This window comes from Nothobranchius furzeri, chromosome 6 (assembly GCF_043380555.1).
Source record: "Nothobranchius furzeri strain GRZ-AD chromosome 6, NfurGRZ-RIMD1, whole genome shotgun sequence".
NCBI classification, from domain to species: domain Eukaryota; kingdom Metazoa; phylum Chordata; class Actinopteri; order Cyprinodontiformes; family Nothobranchiidae; genus Nothobranchius; species Nothobranchius furzeri.
The window spans coordinates 52,578,919-52,598,071 of record NC_091746.1 but is presented as its reverse complement, the minus strand read 5'-3'; the positions used below and the strand labels follow the sequence as shown (position 1 = coordinate 52,598,071).

The window sequence follows — 19,153 nt, the reverse complement described above, 5'->3', positions numbered from 1 at the left end:
CTCGCTGTGCGTTCATTTTAACACCTTAATCCAGGGGTCCCCAATCCTGGTCCTGGAGGGCCGGTGTCCTGCATGTTTTAGTTTGAACTGTTTCAACACACCTGATTTCAATCAGCAGCTAATTAACAAGCTTCTGCAGAGCCTGATGAGCTGCTGCACAGGTGTTTCAACCACTGAATCGTCTGTTGGAGCAAAAAAACCACAAAACCTGCTGGATACTGGCCCTCCAGGACCAGAATTTGGAAAACCCTGCCTTAATCCAACAGTTTAAATGTCTCCCCAGCCTTCCTTAGTGTCTACAGGAGTGATTCATCTCTCAATTAAACAAATCAGCAGAGTTCATTATCTAAAATATGCAGGAAACGTGCTGGAAGCAGACTGCAGCTCCAGGTATGTCAACTCAAGAGTGGCCGCTAATCTGAAGTTACAAGTGGAATATTCTGGCCACAGGAGGCAGCCATTGGCAACAGGGGCTAGTTGGCCTTTCATTAACCCTGTAAATGTTATTATTAGCACATATTGGTTCAAGAAAATGATTTAAAAATATGCACGAGTTGCTAAGTATCTCTTAAAAAGTCACTGAAATACAAAAACACATGTTTTTAAACACTAAAGCTGTGATTGCATTGATGGCAGGATTCCAAGGACTGGTCGACCAAGCAACAATAACAAATTAAAGTTTTTATTTTGTACACATCACACAATCAAGAGGAACTTTGCTGAAGCATATTCCACTCTTGTACTTCAAAACAAATCAATTCAGATACAAAAAAAAACAAAAAGAACAATTTTCCTCCTGACTATTTCTGAAGCAAAGCAGATACAGATAGTTTGGGGATAGCTGGGGTTTCCTTGGCAGAAGTGTCCTTATAGTGATTCCCTCCTGTGAGGTGCTTGGAATAGAGAGGGATTTTCCTGATGCCACAGAGCACTGCACCAACTTCAGACCTCCCCTTCACTGAAGTGTGGCACATGCAGCTACAGCATCATCCAAGGCAGGTTTGTCCTGAGGTACATCAATCAGCGTCGCTGCACACACGAAAGGCTGTGGGTCATGGACAACCTCAGTGAAGACCAAATGGATCAAGTTGAAGACGTAGACTGTTAGGAGAAATAAAATTAATTACCTACTAGCAATCAATCAGCAAATTTAGAATCTTTCTGTAATACTTCAATATACCTAAATATTTAAACTTACAGTTGGTTTGCTCCTTCTTCACTTGTTTTCCTGGGTGCCCTCCATTCTTGGCCTCAGGGAACAAGAGGGGATACCTGTTTGAGGGCCTCTTTCGCAGGCGATCTGCATTCTCGTTGTAGTGCATTGCAGCAAGGTACAACCTGTGTCCATGAAAAGGGGGAAGTGCGGGTTGGAAAGAAAATACTTTTAAAAGTTTGAAGAACTTAACACATTATGCACCTTTTTAGTTTGACTTTATGCATGTAACTAAGTTATTTTGTGAAGTCACATATTATCAGAAATAGTCACTCGCTCTCCTCTCGAAGTAAAGGCATGTGCCTGCCTTGTCCTCACTTGTAGACGATGAAGATCATAGACAGGTTATACAAAGATGTGCTCTGGAGATTTAGATCAGGTGAAACTTTTTTAAAAAAGAGTTGCTACCTGGATTTAACTACACAAATAGGTAGGAGCCTCCTATTGGATAATTACTGCGTGGGCGATTATCTTTCAGCTGGTAACAAGTTATTTAACCCCAACAGGTGCAGGGAGTTGTTTCTCATTTCTTAAACAACTATGTGAAAACACACATCTGGTGGTCGTGGAACAGATGTTAGTCTGAGAAGGGTCACATCCATGGCATGCATCAAGCAGAGGAAACATCTTTAGCAGAACTGTCCAATGCATTATTAAAAACTGGTCTGATGAGTCCAGATGGACCCTGCTCCAGAGTGGTGGGTGCATCAGGGTAAGAAGAGAGACAGATGCACTCATGCCTAGTGACTACTCTACAAGCCTGTGGGGGCAGTGTTATGATCTGGGGTTGCTGCAGTTGGTCAGGTCTAGGTTCAGCAACAGGATGTGCTCCAAGAATGAGGTCAGCTGAATACCTGAATATACTGAATGACCAGGTTATTCCATTAATGGAAGTGCAGTAATGATCCAATATGAGGCTTCTACCTATTTAGTTAGACCCAGGTGGCAACTTTTTTGTTTGGGCCAAGCAGCGTATCTGCAGGCTATTTTGATTGGTGCAGCCTATAAAGCTTAGATACTTACCTCAGAGGAGGCCCAATGTGAGGGAGTACACATACCTGCATAGCCTTCCAGTGAAGGGGAGAAAAGCATCTTTTGGAGCAGAACGCAGAAGTTCATTGTGGAAGGACTCCAAGGAAGAGGTCTGGTAGTGGGGGCTTAGATTTTCCACATCTCTAAGGAACCGCTTGGTTGTCAACACCCTTTCTAATCGTTTGAGTGCAGCAGTACCTAAGAGAAACACATTTTGTTGTTTATTTTCATATCAATACATATGTTGAAGAGTAGTCATAGCAGTGATTTTCCATTTACACTGCTTAAAAAAATAAAGGGAACACAAATAAAACAATCCTAGATCTGAATGAATGAAATATTCTTATTTTATACTTTATTCTTTACATTTATTGAGCTGACAGCAAAATGACAAAAATTGTCAATAGAAATCAAATTTATCAACCCATGGAGGTCTGGATTTGGAATCACACTCAAAATTCAAGTGGAAAACCAGGATGGCACAGCCATGCGAGCTGAACCAACTTTGATGTAATGTCCTTAAAACAGGTCAAAACGTGGCTCAGTAGTGTGTGGCCTCCACTTCCCTATATGACCTCCCTAGACGTGTGTGTGTGTGTGTGTGTGTGTGTGTGTGTGTATGTGTGTGTGTTCCTCTCAGCTGAGAGAGACAGAGAAAAACAGCATCCATCTGGCAAGCACATGGAGGGCTGTGAAGACCTCCAATAAATGCCAGTGCACACCATTACTGACCCACTGTCAAACCAGTCATGCTGGAGGATGTTGCAGACAGAAGAACGTTCTCCACGGCGTCTCCAGATTCTGTCACGTCTGTCACATGTGCTCAATGTGAACCTGCTTTCATCTGTGAAGAGCACAGGGCGCCAGTGGCAAATTTGCCAGTCTTGGTGTTGTCTGGCAAATGCTGCACGGTGTTGGGCTGCAAGCACACCCCACACCTGTGGATGTCGACTCCTCATACCACCCTCATGGAGTTTCAGACTGTTTGGGCAGACACATGCACATTTGTGGCCCGCCTGAGGTCATTTTGCAGTGCTCCTCCTGTTCCTCCTTGCACAAAGGCAGAGGTAGTGGACCTGCTGCTTGGTTGTTGCCCTCCTACAGCCTCATCCACGTCTCCTGATGTACTGGCCTGTCCCCTTGGTAACACCTCCATGCTCTGGATACTACGCTGACAGATAGAGCAAACATTCCTGCCACAGCTCGCATGGCTGTGCCATCCTGGATGAGCTGCATTAACCGAGCCACTTGTGTGGGTTGTAGCCTGCGTCTCATGCCACCACTAGAGAGAGCACCACCAGAATTTAAAAGTGACCAAAACATCAACCAGAAAGCATCGAAACTGAGAAGTGGTCTGTGGTCACCACCTGCAGAACTACTCCTTTAATGGGGATGTCTGGCTAATTGCCTATAATTCCCACCTGTTGTCTATCCCATTTTCACAACAGCAGGTGAAACTGATTGTCAATCAGTGTTGCTTCCTAAGAGGCCAGTTTGATTTCACAGAAGTGTGATTGACTTGGGAGTAGGGATGGGTACCTTTGACATTTGAATCGATCCGGTACTAATTCCCGGTACCTACGAATCGATACCGGTACTTAACGGTACCAATTTTCGATACTTTTGAGTGTTTAATATTTTTAATTCTCTTTTATAATTAAATATATATTTTTCTCAATATATAACCATATTTGATATATATCACAATAAATAACATACAACTGTTTGTATTTTAACATCGTCCTTGTAGTTTTATAAGCTGATAATTAAACTGAAGCAAACATCTTTACTGTGAACTAAATTTACTGTGTATCTTCATTCCTTTTGCCGTCTTTTTTCATTAGATTTTTCCTACTGGGAAGTTAGAATTTCCCAGGAAAAAGCGAACGCACCATTAGCTGATAACGGTGGCATAGGAAGCTAACATATCAAGCTAACGTTATCTTAAACAGTTTATTTAAATGCTGGAGCAGATTAAAACGATGATGCCTCACACTTACATCTTTTTCACTGGTTTCGTCTTCACCCAATCACCCGTCGCATTTAGTAAAGTGAAGCCAAACTTTAGAGCGCGTTCGTGTTCTTCTAGTCGGAATTTTGCAGTTCCGAGGAGAAAGCGAACGCACCATTAGTGAAACGGAAGCTAACAAATCAAGCTAACGTTATCTTAAACATTTTATTTACCTACCGGAGCAGATTAAGATGAGGATGTCTCACTTAGATCGTTGTCGCTGGTTTCATCTCACCCTCTTGCGCATGCGCAGCTGTCTAGGCAAGTTCTCGTTGTGAAGGACGGGTACCGAAACGAGGCACCGTTTCAAATGAAGTGAATTGGTGCTCGGTCGGTACTGTGGAATTCGGTCGGTACCTTAAAAAGTACCGAATTCAGGTACCCATCCCTACTTGGGAGTTACACTGTGTTGTTTAAATACTAACCTGGTTTAAACCACTTGTTGGGGTCCTTCGACACCCTCGTCCGATGCAAGCACTTTGGAAAAGCTGGATCTGAGTGAATGTGTATGTCTTGTATATGATTCAAGATGGACTTCCACCTCGAAACCTTCTCAGCCCCAGACGCACAACCAACAGCGCACCAGTAGAGGTGGTTGATGATGCTTTTATGCCACTTTTTTACTTGCCCACAGTCGCTGTCTTTGCCAAGTCGGTGTAGCTTTTTGGACAAACCTAGTGACATTAACAAACAGGAGTTATTGTCCATTAGCACATCCTTAGTTAACCAGATGGTTTACTCGTATAAAATACTGCTCCACCTTTAGCCATTTGCCGTACATCGTAATAGTGCTTCATCTCGCGCTCACTCAAGAACTTCTGCACCCGAGGACGGCGCTCCGTTATTATACTTTCCACTTTCACACCACTGCCCTCTAGGAGTTCCAAGCTTCTTCTTAGACCCTCCTTCTCCATGTGGTTGCTTCCTCCAACCTTGTTGCTCTTCGTGGAAATAGGAAAACAGACAAACAAACATTCCAGCAGGTCAATTTAACGCAAAGATTCCTTAGAAGGAACATACACAGCTTCATAAGAAGGTGTCAAAAAGGTTAATGAAATTATTTGCGCAGGGTTCGATGTTGTTGAGGGTCTGCCCTCATGAGAAAATTACTATGCGGCAATTTCTCCAAAATTGTCTCCAAAAGTGTCATCTGTGCTCTGAAAAAGCAGATAATAAATTCCAGCGCCAGCAGACTCCATTTCCCATGATTCTCTGCCCGGAAGCAACGTGATGACGTCACCAAAGCAACGTCGAACCCCGGACCCACGGTACGCCCACTGGAAAGCTATGAAAAGCCAGGCAGAACGAAACTTTACTCGTCTTTTGTTCCAGTTCAACTGGCGTGAAGAGGCACTCGTTTGCTACCGCACCGGACAGCGTGCGGAGGAGAGCCGCTGAAAAGCAGCGGAAAACCATCAGATCTGCTCAGCGCGAACGACGAAGGACGCCTTGGTTCGCTTAGAGAAGTTTTTTTTCCCCTTTTCCTCCTCTATCTCCTTTTCCTCCCGTTACTCTTAATATTCCAAACAAGCGATCAAACCGCGCAATTGCTTCAAAGTAAATACGGTTTCTCTTCCATACCAAATACGCCATCCAGACCATCTTGAAGTAAGATCTTTTCTTTCATTGTAATATCTAAGTTGTTTTGAGCTGTGGCCACAGCATAAACATATCGTTAGATATTCAATTTTACCTTTGATCTGTTATCCTTCTTTTGTGCTTTGTGATTTGAAGTGTTCCGGTTAAGTTTTACTGTGATTGAACGTGCTTTGGAAGTTTAAAGTGAAAGTTGCCCACGCACACGCACAACGAGCACACGCACACGCACACGCACACACACACACACACACACACACACACACACACACACACACACACACACACACACACACACACATATTCTGGTTTTCCGTGTTTGGGGGGACAAGACACAGACACACACACATATTCTGGTTTTCAGTGTTTGGGAGGACACACACATCCCACATATACGGTCGGGTCCTCGCTCCCTCAGACAAAGTGACCAGCCATTTTTGGGCCATTCCCATCTGTACCGGGTCGGCCCGGGCCGGGTAGCGTAGGTTGTTTACATATCTGGGTGGCCTTGTATTTTTCCGGGCCAACCAAGGCTCATTCTCAGCCCTCTTCTCGAGGGGGTCTGCTTCAGGCCGACCAGGGCCAACACACCCACTGCTGACAGCAAATTCACACCTTCCATTAGAGCAAGCCTCTGATTGGTGGGTAGAATCAGCCCACATGGGCTTAAGACAAGGATGTGTGGAATCAACCGGGCCAGGATGGGGCTGACTGGGGCTACCCGGCCCGGGCCGACCCGGTACAGATGGGAATGGCCCATTTGTTTCAAAACTACCTCCATCTTGAGTTACATCACCTCAGATTGTCATTTCACATTTTCATCTCATTGTTAATCACTCGTTATTCGTTTGATAAAATAAGTTGGTTGATGTTGATTGGCTAAACACTTTGGGAGAAGCTGAAGTGGGTATATTAGTTAATAAATGTTATTGCCAATTAAGCATTTGTCTCAAGTGAGTTTGTTTGTGTTGATATAAAAATAACTGCAGCTCGTTAAAGATTTCATGGAAAGTTTAGACAAGATTGATAGAGGTGTGGATTCATTGTTCCCCTGTTAAAGGGATGGTGCCCCGAGGGCATCCAAGGATTTCCTAATTACGTAATAAATCGGTAAATATTTCCATATTTACGAATTTATTGATGAATCCAAAAAAGTAAGTAAAGCTTACAAATTATTCGTTGACTAATAATCACAACAATGTTGTAGCAATACCCTTTTTTTTAACAGAAGAAATCATTTTGGTATTACGGTATTTATTTTTACATTTCCTAAATGTTGTGAATCATGATCAACTTTCCGAGCATCTGTGGTGAGAAAACTCACAAGTAAGTTAGCACAGCATCAAATGAGTCATTGTTACCTGCACCAACTGTATGTCTATAATCTGATTGCGCTGCATGTTCATCACACTGTAGCACCCATACTTTGCTGAATGTCCTGTAACACATTAGGTTTAGTGTGATGTTATTTTTGTTACAATACACGTTGAGAAAAAATAAAAACATTCACCCCAATGCCACAACACTGCAACAAAGTAATGGGAGGCTACACCAAAAAACTCTGAAGTAAACGTTCACCTGGCGAGTCTGCACACATATCCCCTCCTATGATGACCTGGTCTTCTTCGGTCAGTGACTGAAGAGCCGTGCATTGCTTTGCATTCCAACTGTGTATTATGGCAGGCTCAAGGTAGGAGCTGACATGTCTTCTGAATACATCATCGGTGTGAGTTTTCAGACGCATTGCATCAAACACCTGAAAACCAAAGAAAATAAATAGGCATTTAAAGATGCTTAAAAACTCAAATGTTTTATTAGTATTTAAGGTTGGACAATTTATAAAAACCATCCAAGTTAAATTTGTCACTACAAAAATTGACGAAGGGCCCTTCTAACTGGTCTTCCAGCCTCTACTGTGAGACCTCTTCAAATGATCCAGAATGCAGCGGCGCGTCTGGTCTTCAATCAGCCAACAAGAGCACACGTCACCCCTCTGTTCAATAAGCTCCACTGGCTACCGCTAGCAGCACGCATCAAATTCAAATGGCTAACACTAGCATACAAAGTCCGAGATGGTACGGCTCCCATCTACCTGAATCTTCTTGCAAAGGCTTAGTCTCGGCCCGGCCGCTCCGGTCATCAAAGGATCGTCAGCTAGCAGTGCCTACACAGCACTCAGGACAAGCCAGACTCTTCTCATGCATCGTTTCACAAACGTGGAATGACCTACCAAGCACTACCAGAACAGGGGCTTCCTTTTCAACTTTCTAGAAACTCCTGAAGACCCTAGCACCCTCCCTGCACCCATCCCCTCTCTACTGAACTCCTTGTTCCCTCCTCTCCATGATTCATCATGCTGCCTCACTGCCGCCTACGACTGACTGGAAATTGGTTGTTGTTGTTAGCCTCAAGGGCAACTCGCCGATTATCACTTGTAAGTCGCTTTGGACAAAAGCGTCTGCTAAATACATGAACATAAACATATATTTTCATGCAGGAGGCATTTAGACTTTCTGTGGGCATGACACACTCCACAGAGGGATCCTCCATTCACAGTTGTTCTTACTCAGTTTGTGGAAACAGGCCATGAGGGCTCCACGTGAGATTTCATTGTTTTCTGAATTTAATTGTCTTAAGTTATTGGCCTGATGTCTCAGCAACTGTGATTGGTCAAATGACGACACGTAGCACGAAACAGCAAAGACGGTTTGTGAACAAGATGAATCCCCCCCTTTCTCTGATTGATTCTCATACAGAGTGACTGAAACCCAACCGAAGACTTCCCCCCTTCCCTCCCCTCAAAACAAAAACTCTTTGGATCTATACGATTCATGTGAACACCATATTTGGCTTCAAAAATGGCAATTTTCACCAAAAAGCGACAGGTTTGCAGGTATGTTTTTGATAATAGTGTTCACATTACCTTCCTCGTCTTTTCAAACGATTCACCGCAGAAGTGAACAGCAGCCGACAGATGAAGGTCGCCCACGGGGGTGCTCCTGATGATTGGCTGGCTATTCCACCGTCGGAAGAACCGACAATGTGGGCAGAGCTGCTCAACAGTCAAGAGCGTCCCTCTTCTGCGTGATTGGACGTCACAGTCTCTTGTGCACGCAGGGCACGTCTCGAATAGGCTGAGGAGGCATTTCTCAAAAACAATGAATTTTGCATCTTCATATGATGATGTTGCTGCTGTGGGACTGCAACGAATAAAACACATTGTTTTCCATTGGCATGTTAGTTTTATATTATTTGATAATGACGCAGACACAAAGCTTGTGATTGTAAAAATAGCAATAGCCATTGTGCTAAATTACCAGTTTAAAAACCACATGAACAAACTATAGCTCACCTAAGCCAAGAGGAATCTGTGCTGGCCGTAACGGGTTGTGCAGAGTGGTATGATGAGTCAGGGTTAGCGGATCTAGTAGAAATATCCTGCTCTTCAAACTCCAGACGAGGTCTTTTTGCTTCCTTGAAACTTCTCAAAGGAGTTGAAGGAAAAGGAACAGGAAGTAAACGGCGACTTGGGCCAACAGCCACACTCCGGACCGTCGCAGCTGACTGAATACCTAAAAAAACATAGCTTCTTTGAGTGGCTTGTTATTTTTTTAAAAGACGAATTCTAGGGAGGTTTCGGTCCCATTTTTGCCCCCAATCAGAGTTTGAGTCCCAATCAGATAAAGCAAAATAAAAGAATGCCTCTAAGTTGCATTTTAAGTTGTTTTTCTTTCCATTTATGTTTTTCCTTCTTTCTCTATTAGTCATTTCCTTAGTTCATCTGGCAAAAACATCAATCATTCGGGAAGTACATTGGTAAGAAATGTGCCAGTTTTACAAATATATATAAAAGGTATCAAAAACTAGCCTCATATATTTGATTTCAAATTGTTTAAATATACCCCGCCGCAACCCTGCATGGACAAGCGAGTATAGACAATGGATGGATGGATTGAATGTTTAAATATAATTTGGCTGTAATGAGCAATGCACAATCCTGCAACAGGACACGGCTGCTGGGCCTGTTCTTTTCTGCTAAACACCTGAGACCTGCTTGTGTAATAACTAGGGGTGGGACTCGATTAAAATTTATTCTAATTAATTAGAGGCTTTGAAATTAATTAATCTTGATTAATCACATTTTTATCATTGAAGAAAATTTGCCCCCAAACATTTTTAATTAAAAATAATAAAGCAAAGAATAAATAAATAAATACAGCCATCCTGGCTGTGACATAACGGCTGTCCATTGACAATTTCTCGTTTTTGTTTAATGCATTGTGCAGCATCAGCTGGCTATGAACTCATAGTGTGCTTCATTTTGAGTGTTTGTTTTTAAAGTGGCAGACTAGGACTAAACGCAGAAAGGTGATACAATGTGGCAACATTGTGTTTTTTAATTTGTCGTATCAGATTCAGTGTTGAATGCAGGTCTCTATTTTCCAACACGCAATATACCCAATTCACACACGCTGCTGTGTGGCTGTTGCATTGCCTTTGCTGTCCAAATAATATTGTTGTAGGGAAACATGTTAAAATTAAAACTAAATCACTGTTAGGTGTGACTGTTCTGCCTCAGGGTGAATTTAAATGGCCACACTTGTTTTAAAATGTAAAATCTGATCTTTGCAACCCGATTACTCTATAAGGTACTCTTATAGGTACCTGGGTGTTCACCTGAATAATAAACTGGACTGGAGCCACAACACGGATGCTCTTTATAGGAAGGGTCAGAGCAGACTCTACCTGCTGAGGCGGCTGAGGTCATTTGGGGTACAGGGAGCGCTTTTAAAGAGCTTCTATGACTCTGTGGTAGCATCTGTCATTTTTTACAGCGTGGTATGTTGGAGCAGCAGTTTATTGGCAGCTGAGAGGAAGAGGTTGGATAAACTCATCAGGAAGGCCAGCTCTGTTCTAGGATGCACCCTAGACCCAGTGCAGGTGGTGGGAGACAGAAGGTCTCTGGCCAAAATAACATCTTTGATGGACAGAGTCTCTCACCCCATGCATGTAAATGTTGCTGAACTGCAGAGCTCCTTTAGTGACAGACTGCTGCATCCTAGATGCATGAAGGAGCGTTTCCGAAGGTCCTTCCTCCCTGCAGCTGTTAGACTGTACAATCAGAACTGCTCCCAAAAAAAACAGTTGTCGGCATCAGTGCTGTAATAACTTCTACAATTATAACTTACACATTACTTTTTCTCAGCTTATACATGCAATAATTTATTGAAGGCTACATGTCTACTTTTTAATGAACGGGTAAAAAATAAACAATCTGCACTCTTTTAATCATCTTAAACTTTTAAAACTATTTTAACATCTTCAGTATCCTGCTATGCTTACACATTATGTGTGCGCTTATATAAACAACTGTATTGTACTCTGCTCTGGTAACTATTGTCCATGATGTAAATATGTAATAACTGTGCTTCTGTTCTGTGTCCTGCATTGTTTGTATATGTGTGATGTTGCTGCTGACACAACCAAATTTCCCCTTGTGGGACTATTAAAGGATTATTCTATTCTATTCTATTCGATTTTGATCGTATGAAAATCACACAACTGGCCCAATTTCAAATCATGTGATTGGTAGGGAGCATTCCTAGCTAATTCTAATCGATTAAAATGTTAGCAAGACAAAATGTGTCAAAATAATCACGGATCAACTGTCCATAAAGATAATCAGTCAATATGGCTTTCGACATGATCACCTATTCACAAAGTTGGGCAAAATTTAGCCTTTAAAGGGGACATAAAATTCATTTACATTATTTCTTTTTGCAGCTTCATTATTCAGTTGGTGTCTAAAAACAGTGAAACGGCCTTTCTTTGGTGAGATTTCCTCATTAGTGTAGATCTACAGACCCCTCCATTACCCCTATTCTGAGCACAGTCAGATTGAGCTGGTCTAGAGCTGAAACCCCGCCCCCTCCTCTGAGCAGAAGCTGAGGGGGCGACTCCAGTTGGACATTTTAGTAGTTTTTTTTTTTTTTTTTTTTTTGGAGAAAACATTATTTAGCGTATCTGAACCTTTGTGACCGCATTTTTTTAACATGTCGGGAGATTTGTCTATCCAACTGTACATGTGTGAGCAGACGCGCAGATAGGGTGGGGGACGGGGGGATCTGTCTCCCCGAGATTCAGATTGACCCCAATCCCCCCCCCCAACTAAGGCCAGAAAGAAAACAAAATCGGAGGTTAAGCGCTTGAAGCTCCTTTTTCCAATTACATTGAATGCAGCATGACGTAAACAAACACAGACTCCAAAGGCGCCTAAGTGGTTGCTGCTGGGAGGCAGGATGAAGCGAAAAGGCAAGCAACGATTACTGCATATTTAAAAAAGACCAACAGGGTACGTAGGCGGGACCGATCTGTCTGTTTATGCATGTTGGTTCTAGATTCAGTACATTGTTGTCAGTGTTGGGACTTACTCGTTAAAAGTGCCAACGCCTCATTGCTGACTTTAACAAGTCTCATCTACAAATGATCCCTCATGAAGTTACTACTTTACACCAGAAGATAGTGGAGATGTGGAACCTTCAGGCTGAGCAAAGTTTGGGAGTTTTTAAAGTTTGAAAAACGCCTCCTGCTGAGAGGCTCCCAGTCGGGGAGAGGAGGAGATGCGCGCAACATGAAGAGCGCAAATATGAGATAAAATGTACAATTGCCGGCAGGTCTGGTCTTTGTTGACTGATCACTTTGTCTGGTAATGACTGACTCTGATTATGAAGCAGAATATTGACTCTGATGAAGAAATTCACTCATCCAGCTGGAAAGATTGACGCTGCTGTAACATCAGACAGCTGGTCTGCACGAGAGGTGTGTGGAGCTTACAAGCTCCAAACATTGAGTTTGATGTTGGTTTAACATTCTCTGGGACGTGATGGATGTAGAAATGATGGTAAAACACTGTAAACGTGACAGACATAGCGACAATGTAAGAAAAGAAAAAAAAAAGCCGTAACTAAAGGGCCATTCCCATCTGTACCTGGTCGGCCCGGGCCGGGTAGGCCCAGTCGGCCCGGTTGATTCCACACATCCTTGCCTTAAAGCCGGGCGTACACTGTGCGACTTTTTCACTCGTAGCACTCAGCTTCAGCTCAAACTGTACCACTTCCTCGCAGAGCAGATCTCACGAGTCCTGCGCTCACACTGTACGACCCAGTTCTCGCATGCGACCTGACTGCTTACACTGTGCGTCTGGTAGCAACACGTCGGCCCTAAAAATATGCTAAAAATAGCCGTTTTTACTCAACACGTCAGACTTTTTTGTCTTGTTTTGCCTGTTGTCCTTCGGGAGTGCTGCAGGAGGACACACAGGGGTTTATGGGGGTTGGATGAGGAAAACGAAATAAAGAAAGTAAATCTGTGTTTTGTGATCAGTTTAATTTGACATGAACACGACAAACACGCTTTCTTGACAGTCTTTGTGAGTAAAAAAAACGTGTAGAAACAAAAACGAATAACGTGTGTTATTAGGGAAATAGCGAGCGGCGTTGATGCAGGATTGCGCATGCGCCGTGAGCGGTTCTGACACTTTTTGGGTCGCAGCTGCTCGCAGCGCCGCTTCAACAGTGCGATACCCTCACGAGGGACGAGCGAAATTTTAAACACGCCAGAAGTCCGTGCGACCTCACGACTGCTGATCGGCAGCTGGTTACGTGGTGTTAATCGCCTCTCGTAACCCTCTGTACACTACACGACCGCTTGGCGCAAAACTCTCCCCGATCTCGTGGATTCTCGCACGACTGGAAAATCGGCTCAAAAAAGTGAAAAAGTCGCACAGTGTACACCCGGCTTAAGCCCATGTGGGCTGATTCTACCCACCAATCAGAGGCTTGCTCTAATGGAAGGCGTGAATTTGATGTCAGCAGTGGGTGTGTTGGCCCTGGTCGGCCTGAAGCAGACCCCCTCGAGAAGAGGGCTGAGAATGAGCCTTGGTTGGCCCGGAAAAATACAAGACCACCCAGATATGTAAACAACCTACGCTACCCAGCCCGGGCCGACCCGGTACAAATGGGAATGTCCCAAAAGAGGCAGATGCCGATGCGTTATATATGGAAGTCAAGTGTGCTACATAATCATAAAAAAGTCAAATATAAATTTTTAAAAGAGATTCATATATTTAAATATAAATGAAAACTTTCCAAATAAAATGAAAATTTATAAATAACGTAAAAATACGAAGGAACATCTGTTGGTCAGGCTGAAAAGTTTGGGAACTACTGCTCTAAGTGATAAGTGAATTTCGTTTTTTAAATATATTTTATGTGCAGTTTTTTAGGGTTTTTATTTTTTCTGTAATGACTGGTGCTGAAAACCATTTAATGTTTTGCATAAAGCATGAGGTTTTGGTTAGTAATTGATTGGGAGAATAACAAATGACTGAATTAAATAGTGGGGCGCCTCTGTCAGTGCGCCCCAGGGCAGCTGTGGCTACATCGTAGCTCATCACCATCAGTGTGTGAATGTGTGTGAATGGATGAATGATACACTGTAGTGTAAAGCGCTTTGGAGTCCTTACTCTGAGAGGCGCTATACAAGTGTGGATCATTTATCATTAATAGTGTCGATCAGGCAGAGCTTTGTTGCCAGCGTTCCACTGCATAATGGCTTCAAACCAAGCCCCCACATTGCGGCTATAAAATTGGGCCCAACCCGGAAGTACCAAAAATTGCAGTTCCACCCTCATCCGCTGGGGGCTGGTGTCAGAAGCGAGCAAATCCTCATTGACTCCCATGTTAAAAAATGCCAATTTCACAGCAGAAATAAACATGTTAACAGCCTGGTTCCAACAAGTTTTTTGTTTAAATTATCTAGTGTACACTCATGACAACTCTGAGGGGGGTGAATTTTTTCTCACTCTTCTGTTTAAGTGTATTAAAAGCCTAAAATTCTATATAATTAATGAGCATCAGACCCACGTGACCACAGAGCTAGCTCCATGGAAAGGCCTCAGTAGATCCTCGGTCTGGCTTGGAAACTGTTCCGGGATTTTGAGTCTCTGTGTTTGTGTATTCTTTTTTGGATATTTTTTGTGCAATTGTTGGACAAAATGACTTGCTGTGGTATTAATTGCACTAATAGAGCATCCAAGGAGTCTTCATTTCATTTTTTTCGTTAAGTAAAATTATATTTATGTATTTTAGGTCACTGCCGAGCTGAGCTTAGATTTTAACATGTACTGTTTAACCATGAAATTTAAATGTAATAGGGTAAAACCCAGTGCATTTAACATAATGCTGCACTTTAGAAAATGGGTTGAAATATAACATCTTGGTGGAGCTGGGTTCCGACTATCGGCTTGTGGAGCTCTCGGGAGACCTCTGTTTTCCACCCGTTCTCCCCTCCCCGAAGCTCGGCACATCTTTGTCTGATCGCGGCTTCTGTCTGCTGCGAGGGCTGCCGGCTTGTGGAGCTCTGGGATGGAAACTAGGGCTGCACAATATATCGAAAAATTATCGTCATCGCGATAACAGGACGTGCGATAGGCCCATCGCAAAGCATGTCAAAAACGGCGATAAATGTTTGGTTCAAACATTTCCATCCATGTCATACATCAACTTTTTGTAAACCAGCTCTGTTTTTTACGTGGAAGTATTATTTGACCAATCAAATGTAGCCCTTCTGATATGCGGCCAATCAGATGGGTCCGTTCACGTAATATGCCCGCCCCCTACGTAGACCCTTAGGATGGGTGGAAAGCAACACCCGAACATTAGCGGCGCCATTCCCTTGTTCGTCATGCTGGCTCAGACTAATGAACGCACTTTGTGCTGAGGTTTCTGGAATCAGCGCTGCTTTCAAACGTGAACGTGAGTCCGCTCGGTGTCGTTAAGCAGCTGATAATAACCGGGCTGACTCCGACACGTGCCGGTGAACCAACCCATCTACCTCCATGTCGCTAGTGTTCCACCGGGTGGTGACGTTAGCCTCATGCTCCGGTTAGCTTCCAGCTAAAAGGCTACAGCACTCTCCTCCCAGTCCCACCCTGCTAAAGAGGGCCTGGAAAAGTTCCCCCACACATCAAAGTGATTTTTCATTTATGAGCTTTTATAACCTTGTTAATCAGGATAGTTGATTTGCTGCTGCACATAAACTGTCAGTCAGAAGCTCTGCTAGCCAGTTATCTTAAGAGGAGCTAGTTCAATTTTTTAGCTTGTTATCAGAATCATAGTTGCAGTTTCATCATCTGAGCTGCTTTTTAGGATCTAGGTAAACTTGTTCAATTTGGGGTTAAAAACAAACGTTTTCACATATTTTCCATGTAGTTTTTTTGCCAGTTCCTCTTCTGAAAGGTAGACAATTGTTTTTCTCTTTCCCTCAGAAAATCTTAATATTCTCCCAGTTTGGCCCAGCACAGATCACTTCCCAATTACAGCAACAGCCTTCTATCATAACCACATAAGTGGAGAAGATGCTCAGTAGCAATGAGAGACTTTGCTGTTGCATTTGAGTGATGTTAACTATTATTTAACATTTAAACTTATTTTCAGATTTTTATTTATTTATTCTAAAAACCCTGGTAAGGGGTGTTTTTCTGTATTTGGAGCATCAGAAAAAGTTTTATGGTGGAGGTGATGTTTTAAAGTCACTGAGAAACTGCATGCATGCAGTTTGTTGTTTTGCTGCTAATACAGTAGCAGGTGCAGCTGCATATTTTTGCAATAAAAATGTTATGTTGTAATGGAATTCATGCATTAGTTTTTGTTTGCTTTGAACTCAGAGCAGTCATCACACGCCAGATGACATCAACACTGCATACTTTAGTATTTGTTCATTTATCGTAATATCAATATCGCAATATTAAGCACTGTTATCGAATATAGCAGGTTTTCCTAATATCGTGCAGCCCTAATGGAAACCTTTCCACCCGGTTCTCCCCAGCGGCAGCTCTGCGCATCTCAGATCGCAGCGGCGCTTGTCTGCTGTGCGGCTGCCGGCTCGTGGAGGTCTCGGAGACCTCTGTGTTCCACCCGGTTTTACCCAGCGGTCAGCCCGGCGTATCTGACTCAGAAGCTCTGGTGTTGTGAACAGTTAACTCCGGTTGTAGCTAGGTTGCTACCTCCGTTAGCTTAGCTCCCACCTCCGCATTAGCTTTGGGTTAGCTTCAGGTTAGCTTGTAGCTAGTTCGACCGGGTGTCGTCAGTTGATCCCAGCCTTACAGTCCCACCCTCAGCTCCACCTCTCTTCCCTTTTGTGGAATTGTCTGGGCTTGACGGAACCTGTGACACGGTCAAAATGGCGGTGGTGGCCACCTCCCATTTTAGCACAAAAACTTATTATTGGAGTCTATGGAAACCCATTGTCCATATATGTATGTCGATGCTTCAAACACATATATATGTTAGTTTTTACGTAAACCATTGGATGAAATTACACAAACTGACTGAGCTCTAGTTAAGGCGCTTGCAATAGTTTGTGTGTGTGTGTGTGTGGGGGGGGGGGGTACATTGGAACTTTGCCCCCCCAGTTTGAAAATCCTATCTGCGCCCCTGTGTGTGAGCCAGTCTGACCCTGAGCAACAAGACAATGAAGAGAACAATTCTGACGAACCACGGCTACAAATGCATGTAAACATTTCACGTACCTATACTTCTGGTATGTGGCCTTAGAGTTCTCCATGAGAGTTGTGTTCCAACTGCACAAATCTGTGGTTTCGTCTGACAGCCTGCACTAATAAAAGATGGCTTCTGTGTCCTTGGCGTTGAACGCTGGAAATGAAATAGTGCATTTTTAATTGCACTGTAACATGTGCAGTAACAGTATATAGGATGACTGTCTAATGACACAATTTTTATTAATTATAGTAAATTGGTATTTTTGCAATGCATCTTACGAAGTCACGTGTACACTCTGCCACTTTTTCCACTCATAACATTCAGCTACATCTGAAATTGTATGACTTCATTGCAGAGCAAAGCTCACCTGTGATATCTTCTCACTGAATGACCTAGTTCTCGGATTTGACCTTACTGATCACACGTGATGTAGTTACACGTCGGACACGAAAAAAATGCTAAAAGTTGCATCTTTGACACAACACGTCGGACATCTTTGTCCAAAAACACGGAATAGCGGAGGTTTTAGTGTTTTTTTTAAATAGGCCATGTATTGCCCTTTTTAGTGTGCAATTCAGAAGGAATATGAAATGGTTTAAACTTAGTTTTAGGCTCAGTTTGATTGTATATATACACACGGAAATAAGCTTCCTTGACAATCCTTGTCATTGTTTTGGGATAAAAACGTGAGAATAAAAATAATAGACGCGCACTTACACCAAAATACCAGTGAATCCGGGTCAACGCATGCGTTCGGTTAGTGGTTATGGAATTAAGGGGGGTCGCAGCCTGATCGCAGCGCTGCTAAACAATGTGATAATCTCAAGGTGGGCGAGCAAAATATAGAACGTATTTAGCTGTCCATGAGATGTAAATAGCAGTCACTTACCCCCCTGTTTAATACAGGACGCACAATGCAAAACGTTGATCGACTTCTAATTTAGAGTTCATAACATTGGTGCAGAAACATCAGCTCAAAATGCTAAAATAGCATTTAGCTAGTTTAACTACCACACGGTGCTAACATAAGCAGTCGGCATGCCCTAAGGCTATTAAAATGGCTAGAGTTCAGAAAAGGAAAGTTGTAAATAAACTTTGCAGTCAGTTATCAGTTAGATGAAGCTTACCACTTTGCTGGTGTGTCCATCACCCCCATACTCAGTGGGAACTGAGCCCTCAATGAGTCGAAGCCTTTCGGCTAGTCCTTCTCTGTACTGCCGTAGGTTGGTGAAGCACTCGTCTTTAAAGTGCTTTGCGCAAACAAAAAGTACTTTACGCACAGAAGATGGGACATTACCATGAAAAATAAAATTTAACCAGGCAATTCTAACTTCTTCTGACGCAGGAGGACGGTGTAAGCATTCATGTGGATCAGTACATCCACTGATAGAGCATTTGCAGCCATCTAACCGTGGTTTCGGCATTATTCACTCTGGACAACAACAGTCCCAGTGAGGGGGGAAAAAACGGCGGCTTTACTTTCAGTAGCCCCATGACCAAATTTGGTAATTATCGTGACGACATAAATTTAAGATGTATTAGGTATTTTGAAAAACTGAACGAGTGGACAAATATGCCCAAAACTTAATTATTACATATCTAAATAGCTACTCTAGTGACTATTATAAGCCATTTTGCTGACTTAGACACTTAAAATGTGAAACACACTGTTAATGGATAAAAAGTAGGGTTTTCATGTTATGTCTCCTTTAACAGTGAGGTAACTGTTAATTCCTCACA

At 42.9% G+C, this 19,153-nt stretch overlaps 1 protein-coding gene across 1 annotated transcript; it reads right to left on the bottom strand.

Moving 5' to 3' along the window:
* Positions 1 to 666: 666 nt before the first annotated feature.
* LOC107374232 (uncharacterized) lies at positions 667 to 18,875 on the bottom strand. The gene is made up of 11 exons (XM_054744329.2): positions 18,541 to 18,875; positions 17,443 to 17,566; positions 9,205 to 9,424; positions 8,776 to 9,052; positions 7,431 to 7,608; positions 7,214 to 7,290; positions 5,017 to 5,197; positions 4,682 to 4,930; positions 2,272 to 2,443; positions 1,199 to 1,338; positions 667 to 1,101 (listed from the first exon to the last, which is right to left on the bottom strand). Exons 1-11 carry the CDS (start codon positions 18,835 to 18,837, stop codon positions 956 to 958), a joined length of 2,061 nt encoding a protein of 686 aa, XP_054600304.2. The 5' UTR covers positions 18,838 to 18,875; the 3' UTR covers positions 667 to 955.
* Between the last annotated feature and the right edge of the window lie 278 nt (positions 18,876 to 19,153).

What these genes read in the sequence shown, in the direction of transcription:
- LOC107374232 (XM_054744329.2), bottom strand. Translation starts at nt 18,837, where the DNA reads ATGCCGAAACCACGGTTAGATGGCTGCAAATGCTCTATCAGTGGATGT. An exon ending in ACAGATTCCTCTTGGCTTAG is followed by an intron (nt 9,053 to 9,204) that starts GTGAGCTATAGT and finishes TATTCGTTGCAG; the next exon opens with TCCCACAGCAGCAACATCAT. An exon ending in TTCACTGGAAGGCTATGCAG is followed by an intron (nt 1,339 to 2,271) that starts GTATGTGTACTC and finishes TCATGGACACAG; the next exon opens with GTTGTACCTTGCTGCAATGC.